Source organism: Moschus berezovskii, chromosome 17, assembly GCF_049115385.1.
Source record: "Moschus berezovskii isolate FMDL1 chromosome 17, NW_MosBer_1.0, whole genome shotgun sequence".
Lineage (NCBI taxonomy): Eukaryota > Metazoa > Chordata > Mammalia > Artiodactyla > Moschidae > Moschus > Moschus berezovskii.
Genome location: NC_142476.1, coordinates 4,991,544 through 5,010,834, shown reverse-complemented (window position 1 = coordinate 5,010,834; position 19,291 = coordinate 4,991,544). Strand labels below are relative to the sequence as shown.

The 19,291-nt window shown below is 45.6% G+C and overlaps 1 protein-coding gene across 1 annotated transcript in view; it reads right to left on the bottom strand.

Annotated features, from left to right (window-relative positions):
- Positions 1–15,498: 15,498 nt before the first annotated feature.
- MDM4 (MDM4 regulator of p53) overlaps positions 15,499–19,291 on the bottom strand; it is a 51,872-nt gene continuing 48,079 nt past the window's right edge. Inside the window, exon 12 of the mRNA XM_088845128.1 lies at positions 15,499–19,252. Coding sequence (XP_088701254.1) covers positions 19,204–19,252 — 49 coding nt within the window. The 3' untranslated portion in view covers positions 15,499–19,203. The remainder of the gene's footprint in view (positions 19,253–19,291) is intronic.

Genomic DNA, 19,291 nt, shown 5'->3' with positions numbered 1-19,291 from the left:
GGTTCCTCACCAGTAACAGGGATAGACATATCCATCTCACAAATGTGAGGAAAGAATCTAATAGTGTATATTTTAAGAACCTGGTCCAAAGTTGAAACTATACCCCAGTGCACGGTAAGCCTGGTGCTTTGGCATTGGGCAGGGGTGAAGGGAGGGGAATCGAACTGTCCTCTGCAGCTGACTGTCAGCAGGGCAGTTTATTTTAAAGGCACTTGGCCCCAAATACTTATAACCCGATATCCCTCTGGTCACCATTATGGTCATCCTTCCAGGTAAGCATTACTCTTTCCTTAGGGGCTTCTTTGGAAATGTGAAAATCCTTGGGAAGTCAAAGTCACTAACACTATAATATGAGAAGTTTAATCAAAAGATTTACTTTCTTTGTGAAAACTCGGGTGCTCTGGGGCTCAGAATCCAGAAGAAGGAAGGACTATCCCCGCTTTGGAAGGCACATTATGTGCCAGGCCCTGGGTCAGACCCTCACTTACCCATGACCTCATTATACCTCAGAGGTGGTTACTGTGCTATGGAACTCTTTTTAACATCAAGACCCTTGTACAAATATAAAATTAACACATCAATGATATCATTTAACTCATCAATTAATGAGGGATCTAGTAAGTTGTTCAGTTCAGTTCAGTCACTCAGTCGTGTCCGACTCATTGCATCCCCATAAATCACAGCATGCCAGGCCTCCCTGTCCATCACCAACTCCCAGAGTTCACTCAAACTCATGTCCATTGAGTCGGTGATGCCATCCAGCCATCTCATTCTCTGTCGTCCCCTTCTCCTTCTGCCCTCAATCTTTCCCGTAATCAGAGTCTTTTCCAATGAGTCAACTCTTCGCATGAGGTGGCCAAGGTATTGGAGTTTCAGCTTCAGCATCAGTCCTTCCAATGAACACCCAGGACTGATCTCCTTGAGGATGGACTGGTTGGATCTCCTTGCAGTCCAAGGGACTCTCAAGAGTCTTCTTCAGCACCACAGTTCAAAAGCATCAATTCTTCGGCACTCAACTTTCTCCACAGTCCAACCCTCACATCCATACATGACCACTGGAAAAACCATGGCCTCGACTAGATGGACCTTTGTTGGCAAAGTAATGTCTCTGCTTTTTAATATACTGTCTAGTTGGTCATAACTTTCCATCCGAGGAGTAAGCGTCTTTTAATTTCATGGCTGTAATCAGCATCCGCAGTGATTTTGGAGCCCAAAAAATTAAAGTCTGACACTGTTTCCACTGTTTCCCCATCTATTTCCCATGAAGTGATGGGACCAGATGCCATGATCTTATTTTCTGAATGTTGAACTTTAAGCCAACTTTTTCACTCTCCTCTTTCACTTTCATCAAGAGGCTCTTTAGTTCCTCTTCACTTTCAGCCATAAGGGTGGTGTCATCTGCATATCTGAGGTTATTGATATTTCACCCGGCAATCTTGATTCCAGCTTGGGCCTCTTACAGCCCAGCGTTCCTCATGATGTTCTCTGCATATAAGTTAAATAAGCAGGGTGACAAGATACAACCTTGATGTACTCCTTTTCCTATTTGGAACCAGTCTGTTGTTCCATGTCCAGTTCTAACTGTTGCTTCCTGACCTGCACACAGGTTTCTCAAGAGGCAGGTCAGGTGGTCTGGGATTCCCATCTCTTTCAGAATTTTTCACAGTTTATTGTGATCCACACAGTCAAAGGCTTTGGCACAGTCAATGAAGCAGAAATAGATGTTTTTCTGGAACTGTATTGCTTTCTCCATGATCCAGTGGATGTTGGCAATTTGATCTCTGGTGCCTCTGCCTTTTCTAAAACCAGCTTGAACATCTGGAAGTTCACAGTTCATGTATTGCTGAAACCTGCCTTGGAAAATTTTGAGCATGACTTTACTCGTGTGTGAGATGAGTGCAATTGTGCGGTAGTTTGAGCATTCTTTGGCATTGCCTTTCTTTGGGATTGGAATGAAGACTGACCTTTTCCAGTCCTGTGACCACTGCTGAGTTTTCCAAATTTGCTGGCATATTGAGTGCAGCACTTTCACAGCATCATCTTTCAGGATTTGAAATAGCTCAATTGGAATTTCATCACCTCCACTAGCTTTATTCGTAGTGATGCTTTCTAAGGCCCACTTGACTTCACATTCCAGGATGTCTGGCTCTAGGTGAGTGATCACACCATCGTGATTATCTTGGTTGTGAAGATTTTTTCTGTACAGTTCTTCTGTGTATTCTTGCCACCTCTTCTTAATATCTTCTGCTTCTGTTAGGTCCATACCATTTCTGTCCTTTATGGAGCCCATCTTTGCATGAAATGTTCCCTTGGTATTTCTAATTTTCTTGAAGAGATCTCTAGTCTTTCCTATTCTGTTGTTTTCCTCTATTTCTTTCATTGATTGCTGAGGAAGGCTTTCTTATCTCTCCTTGCTATTCTTTGGAACTCTGCATTCAGATGCTTATATCTTTCCTTTTCTCCTTTGCTTTTCACTTCCCTTCTTTTCACAGCTATTTGTAAGGCCTCCCCAGACAGCCATTTTGCTTTTTTGCATTTCTTTTCCACGGGGATGGTCTTGATCCCTGTCTCCTGCACAATGTCACGAACCACATCAGATCTAATCCCTTAAATCTATTTCTCACTTCCACTGTATAATCATAAGGGATTGGATTTAGGTCAAAATAGCTATGAAAAGAAAAGAAGCAAAAAGCAAAGGAGAAAAGGAAAGATATAAGCATCTGAATGCAGAGTTCCAAAGAATAGCAAGGAGAGATAAGAAAGCCTTCCTTAGCGATCAATGCAAAGAAATAGAGGAAAACAACAGAATAGGAAAAACAAGAGATCTTATCAAGAAAATTAAAGATATCAAGGGAACATTTTATGCAAAGATGGGCTCGATAAAGGACAGAAATGGTATGGACCTAACAGAAGCAGAAGATAATAAGAAGAGGTGGCAAGAATACACAGAAGATCTATACAAAAAAGATCTTCACGACCAAGATAATCACGATGGTGTGATCACTCACCTGGAGCCAGACATCTTGGAATGTGAAGTCAAGTGGGCCTTAGAAAGCATCACTACGAACAAAGCTAGTGGAGGTGATGGAATTCCAATTGAGCTATTTCAAATCCTGAAAGATGATGCTGTGAAATTGCTGCACTCAATATGCCAGCAAATTTGGAAAACTCAGCAATGGCCACAGGACTGGAAAAGTCAGTCTTCATTCCAATCCCAAAGAAAGGCAATGCCAAAGAATGCTCAAACTACCGCACAATTGCACTCATCTCACACACGAGTAAAGTCATGCTCAAAATTCTCCAAGCTGGGCTTCAGCAATATGTGAACCGTGAAATTCCAGATGTTCAAGCAGGTTTTAGAAAAGGCAGAGGCACCAGAGATCGAATTGCCAACATCTGCTGGATCATGGAGAAAGCAAGACAGTTCCAGAAAAACATCTATTTCTGCTTCATTGACTATGCCAAAGCCTTTGACTGTGTGGATCACAATAAACTGTGGAAAATTCTGAAAAAAATGGGAATCCCAGACCACCTGACCTGCCTCTTGAGAAATCTGTATGCAGGTCAGGAAGCAAGAGTTAGAACTGGACATGGAACAGACTGGTTCCAAATAGGAAAAGGAGTACGTCAAGGTTGTATCTTGTCACCCTGCTTATTTAACTTATATGCAGAGTACATCATGAGGAACGCTGGGCTGGAAGAAGCACAGGCTGGAATCAAGATTGCCGGGAGAAATGTCAATAACCTCAGATATGCAGATGACACCACCCTTATGGCAGAAAGTGAAGAGGAACTCAAAGTCCTCTTGATGAAAGTGAAAGAGGAGACTGAAAAGGTTGGCTTAAAGTTCAACATTCAGAAAACTAAGATCATGGCATCTGGTCCCATCACTTCATGGGAAATAGATGGGGAAACAGTGGAAACAGTGTCAGACTTTAATTTTTTGGGCTCCAAAATCACTGCGGATGCTGATTACAGCCATGAAATTAAAAGACGCTTACTCCTTGGAAGGAAAGTTATGACCAACCTAGACAGCATCTTAAAAAGCAGAGACATTACTTTGCCAACCATGGTCCGTCTAGTCAAGGCCATGGTTTTTCCCGTGGTCATGTATGGATGTGAGAGTTGGACTGTGAAGAAAGCTGAGCGCCCAAGAATTGATGCTTTTGAACTGTGGTGCTGGAGAAGACTCTTGAGAGTCCCTTGGACTGCAAGGAGATCCAACCAGTCCATTCTAAAGGAGATCAATCCTGGGTGTTCATTGGAAGGACTGATGCTGAAGCTGAAACTCCAATACTTTGGCCACCTCATGTGACGAATTGACTCAATGGAGAAGACTATGATGCTGGGAGGGATTGGGGGCAGGAGGAGACGGGGACGACAGAGAATGAGATGGATGGATGTCATCACCAGCTCTGTGGACATGAGTTTGAGTGAACTCCAGGAGTTGGTGATAGACACGGAGGCCTGGCGTGCTGTGATTTATGGGGTCACAAAGAGTCGGACACGACTGAGCGACTGAACTGAACTGAATGGTCTAGTGGTTTTCCCTACTTTCTTCAATTTAAGTCTGAATTTGGCAATAAGGAGTTCATGATCTGAGCCACAGTCAGCTCCTGGTCTTGTTTTTGCTTACTGTATAGAGCTTCTCCATCTTTGGCTGCAAAGAATATAGTCAATCTGATTTTGGTGTTGACCATCTGATGATGTCCATGTGTAGAGTCTTCTCTTGTGTTGTTGGAAGAGGGTGTTTGCTATGACCAGTGCGTTCTCTTGGCAAAACTCCATTAGCCTTTGCCCTGCTTCATTCCGTGCTCCAAGGACAAATTTGCCTGTTACTCCAGGTGTTTCTTGACTTCCTACTTTTGCATTCCAGTCCCCTTAATGAAAATGACATCTTTTTTGGATGTTAGTTCTAAAAGGTCTTGTAGGTCTTCACAGAACTGTTCAACTTCAGCTTCTTCAGCTTTACTGGTTGGGGCATAAGCTTGGATTACTGTAATATTGAATGGTTTGCTTTGGAAACGAACAGAGATCATTCTGTCATTTTTGAGATTGCATCCAAGTACTGCATTTCGGACTCTTTTGTTGACCATGATGGCTACTCCATTTCTTCTAAGGGATTCCTGCCCACAGTAGTAGATATAATGGTCATCTGTGTTAAATTCACCCATTCCAGTCCATTTTAGTTCACTGATTCCAAGAATGTCTATGTTCACTCTTGCCATCTCCTGTTTGACCACTTCCAATTTGCCTTGATTCATGGACCTAACATTCCAGGTTCCTATGCAATAATGCTCTTTACAGCACCGGACCTTGCTTCTATCACCAGTCACATCCGCAACTGGGTGTTGTTTTTGCTTTGGCTCCGTCCCTTCATTCTTTCTGGAGTTATTTCTCCACTGATCTCCAGTAGCATACTGGGCACCTACCGACCTGGGGAGTTCCTCTTTCAGTATTTTATCATTTTGCTTTTTCATACTGTTCATGGGGTTCTCAAAGCAAGAATACTGAAGTGGTTTGCCATTCCCTTCTCCAGTGGACCACAGCCCTCTCCACCATGACAACTCCCCAAAAGAGAATCCAAAGAGCAGGCATACAGAAGCCATCAGAATGTCATAATTAGTTCATGTAATAGATGCGACACTGGTCAGTATCCACAGGGCAACAATTGACTGCATCGCCACCAGAAACAATGTGTGCTTTTATTGGCAAAATCATTTACATTATGATCAGTTTTCTACAACTTACAGATTGGTAAAATAGCTCAGAGTATGAAAGGCAAAGGTAATCCAAAGGCAACAGGACAACCAATAATAACCTTTTTTTGCCCATTTCAGTCTCTCAGAACTTTTCCTAACATGACAAAGCAGAAACAATAGAGAAAGGCATGGAGAGTGGAAGGGAACGCTGCCCAGTGGCAGCCCCATTGGACTGCTGAGGGGGCCTGTGAAATGGTGCTTCAGGGGTGGAATTAGGGAAACAAGAATGAGACGACTCTCTCCACAAAGCTATAAAATTTCCTTCAAAGGACTATACTTTATTAGAGATTATCTCCTTCACACACTGGTGGCATTAAAATATCCTTTCCTTTATGAAAGGATGGTGATAATATATGGCAGCAGTAATTGTTTTTTGGATGTACTGTTTGATGAAATAGAGGCTGGCAACCACGTGTAAGTCCCCACCTTAAAAAAATGTCAGTTTTTATTGCTGTGTTTTGTTAGTTTTAATTCCATTCTTCTGTAACAGCCAACAGTCTGGAAATGCTGATCCTGCTCACAATTCTGAAATTTTGTGCTGTAGGTAAATTCCGTAAAGGATGTTTCCTGAGCAATACTACTGAGGTCCCCATGAGAGCCATCCTCGTAATAGAGGAAGGAAAGTTGACTTGGACAGGGCATCCAGATATAAGGCTCAACAGAGAAGGAAGAAGAAAGTGCTGACCGATGGGCTGACTCCCAGGGATGCTAGAGGGAAGCTGAGGTGGAGGAGAGCCGGAAAGCCCCCTTCCCCACTGGCCTCAGAATTCGTTTATGGCGCCGCATGGCCTGTCAACAGCCTCTGCCTACACTGTCCTCCTGTCTGTAGCAGAGAAGCTTCTGAGAATCAATAAATCCTGGCCCGTGCTAGATATGATCCAGGAAGGACAGGCAACAGGGCTGGGGACCACCTACCTTCTGAGAGCCCACCTGAGGGCCCAGGGCATAGAGATGTAAGCAAAGCCGGGAAGGAGGGCTTGCATTCTGACGCCCGGGACTGACGAGACCCAGAGGAGCGGACCAGAGGTTTCCTGGCGTGTTCGGTATTAATATTTGCAGCCTGGTTTTCAGCTCCTGCGCATCGGGAGTTTGGCTGGCAAAGCCCTGCTGCCTCCCGCACTGTTAAAAGTCAGAAACAGCAGCAGCACTGTTTGCAAAAGTGCAGCTCAGAGCAGGACGCCCTGAGGGCCACTCCCAAATGGGAGCAGGGCCCCGCTCCAGGGCTTCACTCCTGCCATGGCCCCAAGGGAAGGCGGGCTGAGTCCATTCGAGCGCCCAGCCTGCTCTCAGTGCCTGCCCTCTGCCAGGCCCTTTCAGAGACAGAAAGCAGGCAGGAGGACACGACTCCCGAAGGGTCTCTTAAAAAGTGCATTTAAACTTAAGCCTATGGTGCCACTCTGAACAGCTGGGCTGGAAAATCGGTTGTTTAGCTCCGCAGTTGATGTCAGGGGCCGCTGGCTGAGAGAGAAGAAAGCTGTTTGCGTTTGTAGACCGGGCCGGAGCTGTGAACCGGGGCAAAGTGCCTCTAAGGAGCGGGGACTTGGGACCTCTTTTCACACATTGAGGGGAATGACAGCAGTGAGTGAAGGAACCGTTGCCAGGGGCCTGGGCTGGTGGCATGACAGGCAGTGGCCAGGTTCTAGAGTTTTCCTGTCCCCACCTCTACCTTTAAGGACTCACAGGCCCAGAATTCCAGAGTCTCCGATCCGGAGGGGACTGGAGCATGCACAAGAATGCCTGCTTCAGCTCCCCGGATAGATGGGCCTCGGGCCTCTGTGGAATCCAGAGCCCCAGGGGATGCTCACAGCTCCTCTGCAGGCCCCTCTGATGTTTGCCAGCTCAGGAAGGTAGTAAATTCCTTCAATGTGTGCCGAAACCCACGTCCTTTCCACCAACTAGCATGGGGGGCGTAGCCCTTAAACGGGAATGGCCCCATAGATGACCTGACCCACAGGTCATAAACTACCCAATCCACTTGCAGGCCTTTTTTCTTGGCCTAAATAATGCTGTAAACTCTTCTTTTTAAATCCAATGTTTAGTCCAGCCCCAGCACCCCCTGCTGCCCCCTGACCCAGTTGCTTTTCTTGTCTGTGAGACCCAGGTGGTCTCCAGAGTGTGAGCTTGTGAGGCCAGACCTTGTTCATGCGTGACCCTGTACAAAGAGCCTCCTTGTTTCACTCTCTTCCCTTGTAATTTAGCCTCTTCCCTTCCAGAGCTACGCTTGCCCCAGGGATTACCTTCCTCTTGACCTGCTCTTGTCTCCATCTTGTGACCTTTATTAATGCAAAATCTTGTTTACTGCTCCTTTTCCTGTGTGCATGCATTTACATCAGTGGTTCCAAAAAGCAACAGTATCACCTCTGCTTTACCTTCTGGGATTTGGAAAAACTGGAGGTATTATCATAGTGACCAAGGCAATCAATGCTTGGGGGGCAGAGATGCTAAGCATCCTGTTGTACAAAGGACAGCCCCCTTTAAACAAAAAAGCCACTAACACTCATGGGGACTTTCCAGTGCTAAACAATCCACTACTAATGCAGGTTTGATCTCTGGGTTGGAAAGACCCCCTGGAGAAGGAAATGGCAACCCACTCCAGTGTTCTTACCTGGGAAATCCCACGGACAGAGGAGCCTGGAGGGCTGCAGTCCATGGGGTCGCAAAGAGTTGGACATTACTTAGCAACTAAACAACAGCAACAAATCCTCATGGAGAAACACTTATTTAAATGGACCTGACTTACTTTTTTTTCCTATATCTTTAATTTCTTTCTCTATGCTTCCTTAGAATAGAGATAACATTTCATTCACAGAACACTACATTTCTTTCACAGGGTTTTTGTGAAGATTACACAAGATAAAACAGATGCTTGACACATGAGCACATAATAAATGTTGGTGGTGATGTCTGATTTAAAAAATTAAATGGTGAGACAAGAACTGGTGTGTCTACCCATGGATCTGAAGTCTAGTTCTGTTAGAATAGCTAGCCTGACATTAACCAACTGTGTAATTCTGACCATGGCATTTCTCCTCTCTGAACAGTGAGGGGTTGGACTAGATTTCTGGAGACCTGTTCTTCCCAAATAGTCTATGATTCCATTACTAAGATGTACGACCCACCCTTTGATTTCTCCCAGGCACTGTCTGGGCCAGTGTCCCCAGGAATAGTGCTGAAAGCTGACCTGAGGTTGTATTTCTTCCTATATCAGATTAAAGGACAAAGAAGACAGGTAAAGAAGAAACCGTGTACAGGACAAATATACACTGGCTCTCATTTCTTCCCTGTCGTCTGTGATGTTTTGTGGAAGGTTGTGGTGGCTGGTGGCCTCAACTTTTTCCAGCTGTCTGCCTTCCTTAAATGGAGGAAAAGCTTTCTCCCCAGAACACATCCTTTCATGATGGTACCCACCGATCACTAGATTGTCCCCACAAAGGGATTCAGGGAAGCAGCTTCTAGGCTCAGCAGTGAGACAGAAGCTGGGAAATGGATCCCCACCCTCCCTTCCCGCCAGCTGGAAGGAAGGCGGCCTGCGCCTGGGGACAAGGGTGGGGCAGCAGTACATCAAAGGGACAAAAACAGCAGTCCCGCTCATTTGAATAAACCAGGGAGAAAGGCACTGAATAGCCTATTACTGAGAGAATAATTCGTAGCTAGGTTACAGATAATCTGAGAGGAGAATGAATGGCAGAAATGGGTCAAAAGAAAAAAGAAAAAAAAATCAGAAACATAATCCTCTTTGTGCCTGGTGTGGAGTCAGAATACCATTTACTCCAAATTTCCTACTTTAGACTGCTCTCCTGGATTTGAGGAAGGTTACAAACAATTCCTCCAAGCACCAGGAAGAATATTTAAAGACTTGAACCTAGGGGGTTATCCTCAGGCAGATCCAAGTGTGCTGTTCTAATAATGAGGACCTTCCCCTTAGACTGTATAGAGCGCTGGGGCCCTCTGGTGGAAGATAAAGGTCACATCTGTGGGTGAGAGGCCACAGACTTGACTGGTCACCCCCGCAGCCCTAGGGTGAGCAAGAGGAAGAACTGCCAGGTACTAAGGACCTCACACGCATTACTTCATTCGTCCCGCAGCGCTGTGTGTTCCAGATCAGTGGCTGAAACTCAGAGACATTAAGTGAATTGCCTAAGGTCATTTGCTAAGTAGCTAACTGGCAATCCTAATTCAGTGCCAAGGATTCCAGAAATCCTGCTGGTTACACATTTTGAATACACATGCACACACATACACACTGAGAATTCAGATGCAATTATTCCCAGATTGTGTCCCATATTTAGGTAACAGCTTTATCCAGTTTTAAGCAGTGTACTTTGCTAGAGTTTAATTAAGGTTTTTCAATGTCGGGCACCAGAAGTTTCATGTTTCTTTAAATTGATTTGAATATATGGCTTACTTCCCACTTTTTCTTTAAACGTTAATGATGAAGGGAAAAGAGCCACAGAGGGAGAAGAAGCAAGATGGGGCTACAGGTCAGGTGTTTTAATTAGCCAAGCAATGTTCATATCGCTTCCCCTCTGCAAAGTAAGAGTGTTCAAGAAAATGACCTTTAAGGACACATTAACCTAAAGGGTTTTCTTTGCACATCTGGCCCTAAACCTGAAATGAGTTGCTCACTCCTCTCTCCCTTCTTTCGTCCACCCTGAAAGGTTCTCTGTGGGGGTGGGGTGGGGGGAGAGCAGAAACGTTTGAGTATCTAACTGAAATCTAGGAGTCTAGTAGGACAGAGCAAAAATTCATTCTTCTCCTCATGATCTTGCCTCCAACAATTTCCCACTGTTCATCTTCCTTCCAAAACATTCGACTATAATTAGACAGCAGCAGTGACTCTCAGAACAAGGTTCCTAGACTAGCATCACCTGGGAACCTTATAGAAATGCAGGTACTTGGGCCCATCTACACACATTGGTCAAAACCTCTGGAATGAGGCCTAGCAAAGCCCTCCAGGTGATTTTGATGCTTGCTAACTTTTGAGAGCTACTGCTGGGGAACAAGGACTTCCCCAGTGGCTCAGCGGTAAAGAATCTGCCTGCAATGCAGGAGATGCAGTTTCAGTCCCTGAGTCAGGAAGATTCCCTGAAGGAGGGCAGGGCAACCCACTTCTTGCCTGGAGAATCCCATGGGCTACTGTCCATAGCGTTGCAAAGAGTTGGACACGACTGAAGCGACATAGCATGCACACAGCATGCTTGAGAACGGGGTTCTTAACCTAGGGTCCCCAGAAGTGTTGGGGGGGTCCAAAAATTCCTTGGGTTTGCATGTAAAATCTCATGTGTGTATTTACCCTTTCTCTGGAGAGGGGCTCCAGAGCAGCCGCCTCCTGACCCATTAGGAACTACTTTGCTGTTGTTGTTTAGTTACGAAGTCATGTTCAATTCTGTGACCCCATGGACTGTAGCCATCCAGGCTCCTTTCTGTCCATGGAATTTCTCAGGCAAGAATAGCAGACCAGGTCATCATTTCCTTTTCCAGGGGATCTTCCTGACTCAGAGACTGAACTCACGTCTCCTGCACTGCAGGCAGATTCTGTACCTCTAAGCCACCTGGGAAGCCCCCTATGAACTACTTAGGACACTGTAATTCTGTTTCCTGGTAAATATCCCCCTGCTTGCACCCACAAACTCTTCTTTCTTCCACTTCTTTACCTTAAAAGATACCTGGCTTTCCTTCAAAGAATCTTAGTGGTGATTTCCCCACACCTCACCTACCTTCAGTACAGGAGACGGACCTCCCCTGTACTGCACCCAGACTATTATCCCTCTGCACATAAAAATCTCTGCTCTTCTGAGGCTTTCTCCTATTATTCCCTTTTCTCCTCCTTTATTGTATCATCTGCTGACCTTCCAGATACATGCCCTCATTCACTATAGACTTTGACTTCCATAGTCCTGCCATCATCTTGGGTGACAGCAATGTCATATGAATGGCTTACCCAACACCCCAGCCTCACAGGATTGCCACTGAAACCTCAACATCAACGAATTTCACCTCCTTAGCACTTCAACCGCTCACCCTGTGCCATGCCTGGGGCTTGTCCTTGCTTGGGATTGTACCAGACGGCTAAGACTGAGTTACACAGTGGTAACAAATCCCCCTGACCTGCCTCTTGAGAAACCTGTATGCAGGTCAGGAAGCAACAGTCAGAACTGGACATGGAACAACAGACTGGTTCCAAATAGGAAAAGGAGTACGTCAAGGCTGTATACTGTCACCCTGCTTATTTAACTTATATGCAGAGTACATCATGAGGAACGCTGGGCTGGAAGAAGCACAGCTGGAATCAAGATTGCCGGGAGAAATATCAATAACCTCAGATATGCAGATGACACCACCCTTATGGCAGAAAGTGAAAAGGAACTAAAGAGTCTCTTGATGAAAGTGAAAGAGGAGAGTGAAAAGTTTGGCTTAAAGCTCAACATTCAGAAAACTAAGATCATGGCATCTGGTCCCATCACTTCATGGCAAATAGATGGGGAAACAGTGGAAACAGTGGCTGACTTTATTTTGGGGGGCTCCAAAATCACTGCAGATGGTTACTGCAGCCATGAAATTAAAAGACAGTTGCTCCTTGGAAGAAACATTATGACCAACCTGGACTGCATATTAAAAAGCAGAGACATTACTTTGCCAACAAAGGTCCATCTAGTCAAGGCTATGGTTTTTCCAGTGGTCATGTATGGATGTGAGAGTTGGACTATAAAGAAAGCTGAGCGCCAAAGAATTGATGCTTTTGAACTGTAGTGTTGGAGAAGACTCCTGAGAGTCCCTTGGACTGCAACGAGATCCAACCAGTCCATCTTAAAGGAGATCAGTCCTGAATATTCATTGAAGGACTGATGTTGAAAGTGAAACTCCAATATTTTTGCCACCTGATGTGAAGAACTGACTCATTTGAAAAGACTCTGATGCTGGGAAGGATTGGGGGGGGAGGAGAAGGGGACGACAGAGGATGAGATGGCTGGATGGCATCATCAACTCAATGGACACGAGTTTGGGTAAACTCCAGGAGTTAGTGATGGACAGGGAGGCCTGTCATGTTGTGGTTCTTAGGGTTGCAAAGAGTCGGACACGACTAAGCGACTGAACTGAACTGGAGTGAACAAATCCCCAGATCTCACTGGTTTCCAGTAAAATGTTTCTGTGCCCATTTCAGGACAGCTTCAGCTCTGCCCCTGTTCTCGCCAATCCTGAAGCAGGCTGATGGAGCAGCCCCATTCTGGGGTGCACTAGCCTCTGTGTGGAGAGAAAGGAGCTGACTGGCCTGTGCAATGGCCCCTGAGTCTCTGCCCAGAATGCTTCTCTCCCATTCACATCTGACAAGCCTGCTGTGAGGGGGCAGGAGGTGCAGTCCTCCACGAGGCCTGGTGAGAGAAGAGGCGGATGCCTTTGAAGTCTTACTGGACCATCAACCTCGCAGAACATGACGACCTGTCCCCTCCCAGCAACAGTGAAAGTAGATACCCTGAACACAGAGTAAGTGCTGACTTGACATCTGTTACCTTGTCAGGCATTTCGGCCTTAGAGAAGTGACATACGTGTCTTCCCTTTCTTCCCCTTACTGACTTCTAGATTAGAGCCGTCACTGCAACTGTCAGGGAAACTGAAGGACCAGGCAGAACTGCGGGCCCAGGCCGGGCACCTGGATGTGCAGCAAGAGCAGCCTGCACGCTGCGTGAACCCCCCAGAAGCACTCAGCAGCTGGACCTACTGGTTCTCACCTGGGGCTTCTCTCCCTCAGTGACGCCTGCCAATATCTGCAGACACGTTTGCTTGTCATAATCGGTGGGGCAGGGAGTGCTACTGGCTGCGGGCATCTTGAGTAGAGGCCACGGATGCGGTTCAACATCCTCTAGTGCACAGAACATCCCTACCCAGCAAAGAATTTCCCAACCTAAACTGTCAGTGTGCAAGAATACTGGAGCGGGTTGCCATGCCCTGCTCCAGGGGATCTTCCCGACTCAAACCAGCGTCTGTCTCCTGCATCGGCAGGCAGGTTCTTTGCCACTAGTGCCACCTGGGACGCCCAGAGACGGAGCGCTCTGAGGCAACTGTCCTGCGAAAGCTTCCTGCTCTGTTCTCTCTTCCATTGTCGAGTATCAGTTTTGGACGTTCTCCGTTCTCCTCAAACTCTTGTCCCAGCCACCTCCGCTATCGTATGCCGCTCTCCTTCCACGCTTCCAGCAAGCCTTCTTAGATGTCATTGCTTCATCTTAAAGGCACTTGCGAGCGTGCATGCGTGTTAAGTCGCTCAGTCGTGCCCGACTCTGTGCAACCCCATGGACTGCAGCCCGCCAGGCTCCTCCGCCCATGGGATTCTCCAGGCAAGAACACTGGATGAGTTGCTGTGCCCCGCTCCAGGGGGACTTCCTGACCCTTGCGTGTCTCCTCTTACCTGCAGCATGCTGCCCCACCTCTTCAAACTCTTCTCCTGCCTTTAGATCTCAGTTTCTCATTTCTTCAAGGTCAGCTCAGTCAGTTCAGTCTCTCAGTCGTGTCCGACTCTCCGCGACCCCGTGAATCACAGCACGCCAGGCCTCCCTGTCCAACACCAACTCCCGGAGTTCACTCAAACTCATGTCCACAGAGTCGGTGATGCCATCCAGCCATCTCATTCTCTGTCGTCCCCTTCTCATCCTGCCCCCAACCTTTCCCAGCATCAGAGTCTTTTCCAGTGAGTCAACTCGTCTCACGAGGTGGCCAAAGTATTGCAGTTTCAGCTTTAGCATCAGTCCTTCCAATGAACACCCAGGACTGATCTCCTTTAGAATGGACTGGTTGGATCTCCTTGCAGTCCAAGGGACTCTCAAGAGTCTTCTCCAGCACCACAGTTCAAAAGCATCAATTCTTCGGTGATCAGCTTTCTTCACAGTCCAACTCTCACATCCATACATGACCATGGGAAAAACCATAGCCTTGACTAGACGGACCTTGGTTGGCAAAGTAATGTCTCTGCTTTTTAATATACTATCTAGGTTGGTCATAACTTTCCTTCCAAGGAGTAAACGTCTTTTAATTTCATGGCTGCAATCAGCATCTGAAGTGATTTTGGAGCCCCAAAAAATAAAGTCTGACACTGTTTCCACTGTTTCCCCATCTATTTCCCATGAAGTGATGGGACCAGATGCCATGATCTTAGTTTTCTGAACGTTGAGCTTCAAGCCAACTTTTTCACTCTCCTCTTTCACTTTCATCAAGAGGCTTTTTAGTTCCTCTTCACTTTCTGCCATAAGGGTGGTGTCATCTGCATATCTGAGGTTATTGATATTTCTCCCGGCAATCTTGACTCCAGCTTGTGCTTCTTCCAGCCCAGCGTTCCTCATGATGTACTCTGAATAGAAGTTAAATAAGCAGGGTGACAATATACAACCTTGACGTACTCCCTTTCCTATTTGGAACCAGTCTGTTGTTCCATGTCCAGTTCTAACTGTTGCTTCCTGACCTGCACACAGGTTTCTCAAGAGGCAGGTCAGGTGGTCTGTTATTCCCATCTCTTTCAGAATTTTCCACAGTTTCTTGTGATCCACACAGTCAAAGGCTTTAGCATAGTCAATAAAGCAGAAATAGATGTTTTTCTGGAACTCTCTTGCTTTCTCCATGATCCAATGGATGTTGGCAATTTGATCTCTGGTGCCTCTGCCTTTTCTAAAACCTACTTGAACATCTGTAAGTTCACAGTTTGCATATTGCTGAAGGCTGGCTTGGAGAATTTTGAGCATGACTTTACTAGCGTGTGAGATGAGTGCAATTGTGCGGTAGTTTGAGTATTCTTTGGCATTGCCTTTCTTTGGGATTGGAATGAAGACTGACCTTTTCCAGTCCTGTGGCCACTGCTGAGTTTTCCAAATTTGCTGGCATATTGAGTGCAGCACTTTCACAACATCATCTTTCAGGATTTGAAATAGCTCAATTGGAATTCCATCACCTCCACTAGCTTTATTAGTAGTGATGCTCTCTAAGGCCCACTTGACTTCACATTCCAAGATGTCTGGCTCCAGGTGAGTGATCACACCATCGTGATTATCTTGGTCGTCAAAATCTTTTTTGTACAGTTCTTCTAAATAAGTCCCTCTTCTGTATTTTTCATAGTAGCATGTATTCTCCCTACCTAATTCTTCACTGCACAAATAGCATGTGCTTAACCAGTTAAGTTTCCCTAAGCCATGAGAGCAGGGTCCACATTCATCACTTTCACCGCTGTATTCCCAGTACCTAGACAGTGTAAGGTACATAATAGATACTTAATATTTACAGCCCAGGTCTCTCCTGAGCTCCATTTCCATTTGAATCTCCTTATATGCACAAAATCAACACATCCAACTCAACTTTTCCTACCTCATCACCACCTACACTTTTACCCATATTCTTTATCTCAATGAAGGGCACCACCATCCACCAACTGTCCAAGCCTTCCTTGACACCTCCCTTTCCCTCATATCCACACTCACTCAAGAAGTCTGTCACTTCCATGTTGATTTCTCTCAAATCCATGCCTTTCTTTCGGGGTTTTGTCTCAGATTCAATGGTTTCAACTGCCAACTCTTCAATTTTTACTTGCCTTGGACAGATTAATTTTGCCAAGTCTTAAATACCTCATGGGAAAATAGATGCCAGGCCAGCACATACTAAGTGTTCAGTAAGTGTTACCTATTATTCTATCCAGGTTCACCGCCATTAGCTTACGAGTATTATCATTCCAGCCCAGACTGTTGCCACAGCCTAGTTCTTTCTCTGATCTAGCCAGCACTCCAGTCTCTTATCAACAGTGCAGCCAGAATGATCTTTTAAAAATGCAAATCAGATCATGTTACACTCCTCATTAAGGTCCTTTGACAGCTCTCCACTGCCTTCAGGGTAAGGCTCAAACTTGTCAGCTTGGCTTATCACAGCTTTGTCACCCAGCCCTTCCAACACTCCAGTCCCATCTCTCGTCACTTCTCCAATCACAGCCTTCGGTCCAGAAAGGCGGAACAAGTTTATGTTCCCCCACAAGCCATTCTCTTACCTGCAGCTCTTCCATTACTGCGTCCTTAGTCCATGTGGAAACTGTCTTATGTCCCTAACTCAACTGCTAGACTGTTAGGCAAGTTGAGGGAGATTCCTTATTCACTATGGTATTCCCAGTACCAAGCAGGCTCTGGCTCATATTTACATTTAATAACTGTTTATTCAATGAATTTAACTCATCCTATATTTTGAAGAGAAAAACAAGCGAAAGGAAAATAATAATTTAGGGTTGGTCATGTACATAGCAAGATTATCCCTCTATCCCCAAACATTAACAACCTGAAATTTTTCTAATAGCACTAATACTTGTACCTTCAGAGGGTGGGTTTAAGCAAATCCCAGCAAACAAGTACTGGCTAGGGATTTGTCTGTTAACAACTATTTAACTCAGTTAGTGGTTTCAGCTTGCCTTCGTCTAGCCTCAAACTACATTCAGCAAAGATTACAAATCTGCAGTACCAGGAATCAAGCTGAGTAGCACAGAAAATCCATGTAACAAAATAAGGTATGCAGTTGTTATTTTTTAAAAAGTAACTTTTTAAAGAGGTCACAAAACATGGAAATAGTTGTGTGAACACAGAAGCTGGATCCATCCTTATCTCTAACGTTCTTTTCATTTTTAAAAGAAATTGTTAACTTGTGGCATATAAAAATCTTAGTTGAGGCAGGTGGATCTAGTTCCCTGACCAGGGAGTGAACCCTGGGACCCCAGCTTCGGGAGTGCAGAGTCTTGGCCACCAGACCACTAGGGAAATAGCCTGCTCTCCTTTTTAAAATGCCATCCCTATTTCCAGTGTCACTCCCACCCCACCCCGAGATGCTCCTCATACAAGTGTCTACTGCCTATCTCTAGGGCGCATCATTTGTGCTCCCAGAAGTTGTGCGAGTGCCAATCTGTGCCAAGTACACAATAGCTGTAAGCTGAGGACAGCTGACCAGAGCTCTATCCACCTTAATGGCCTTAGCATGTGAGCGAGCCAAACTCTTTATGGACAGGTTTCACGTCTCTTTGATATCCCTCCAAAGAACAGAACCTGGGGGGAATCACAGACTAGTTTCAATGAAGCTCCTGAAAGTAAATGTGAAATGTACTTTTAACAAGAGACTTCGTAAGTTTCATTAGCTTTTCAAGGAGGGCTGTAATTTCCAAAAGTTTAGGATATCGGCTAGAGACCCCAGCACATGCTCAGCATACAAGTGATCAGTGAATACTTTGTGACAAGCCCTCAGTACCTCTCACACTAGCCTCAATTCAAAACCACAATGAAATAGAATCCTGCACTTGGTGCCCCTTCATAAACCCAACAGCAGTCCTGAAACCTCTGCATCAGTAGCAGAGGCTGGTAGACAGGTGGGTGTGTATATTCATGGGTTCCGAGGAGTTGGGGAGTCTCGGGACTGGAAGAAGGCCTGCCTTAAACCACTCTATAGACATGCAGGTGCTATATATGCTCTAATTCTCAAGGGCTCTAGGGGCAACCTCCACAACACTGCCTTAGCTCAGTTATTAATAAAAAATACTCTGCAAATTTGGAGGTTTCCTTCAAGATTCAGTTCAGTTCAGTCGCTCAGTCGTGTCCGACTCTTTGTGACCCCATGAATCACAGCACACCAGGCCTCCCTGTCCATCACCAACTCCCAGAGTTCACTCAAACTCATGTCCATCGAGTTGATGATGCCATCCAGCCATCTCATTCTCTGTCGTCCCCTTCTCCTCCCGCCCCCAACCCTTCCCAGCATCAGAGTCTTTTCCAGTGAGTCAACTCGTCGCATGAGGAGGCCAAAGTATTGGCGTTTCAGCTTTAGCATCAGTCCTTCCAATGAACACCCAGGACTGATCCCCTTGAGGATGGACTGGTTGGATCTCCTTGCAGTCCAAGGGACTCTCAAGAGTCTTCTCCAGCACCACAGTTCAAAAGCATCAATTCTTCGGCGATCAGCTTTCTTCACAGTCCAACTCTCACATCCATACATGACCCCGGGAAAAACCATAGCCTTGACCAGATGGACCTTTGTTGGCAAAGTAATGTCTCTGCTTTTTAATATACTATCTAGGTTGGTCATAACTTTCCTTCCAAGGAGTAAGCGTCTTTTAATTTCATGGCTGCAATCAGCATCCGCAGTGATTTTAGAGCCCAAAAAAATAAAGTCTGACACTGTGTCCACTGTTTCCCCATCTATTTCCCATGAAGTGATGGGACCAGATGCCATGATCTTTGTGTTCTGAATGTTAAGCTTCAAGTCAACCTTTTGGAACCTAAAATTGAAATAGCCCGCCAGGCTCCTCTGTCCATGGGATTTTCCAAGCAAGAATACTGGAGTGGGTTGCCATTTCCTTCTTGAGGGAATCTTCCTACCCAGGGATTGAACCCAGGTCTCCCGCATTGCAGACAGACTCTTTACCATCTGAGTCACCAAGGAAGGCTATTCATAAAAAATTCTCCACGAATTTTGAGGTTTCCTTCAAGATTGGGAACCTAAAAGGGAAATATAACACTTACTCTATTAACAGTTAA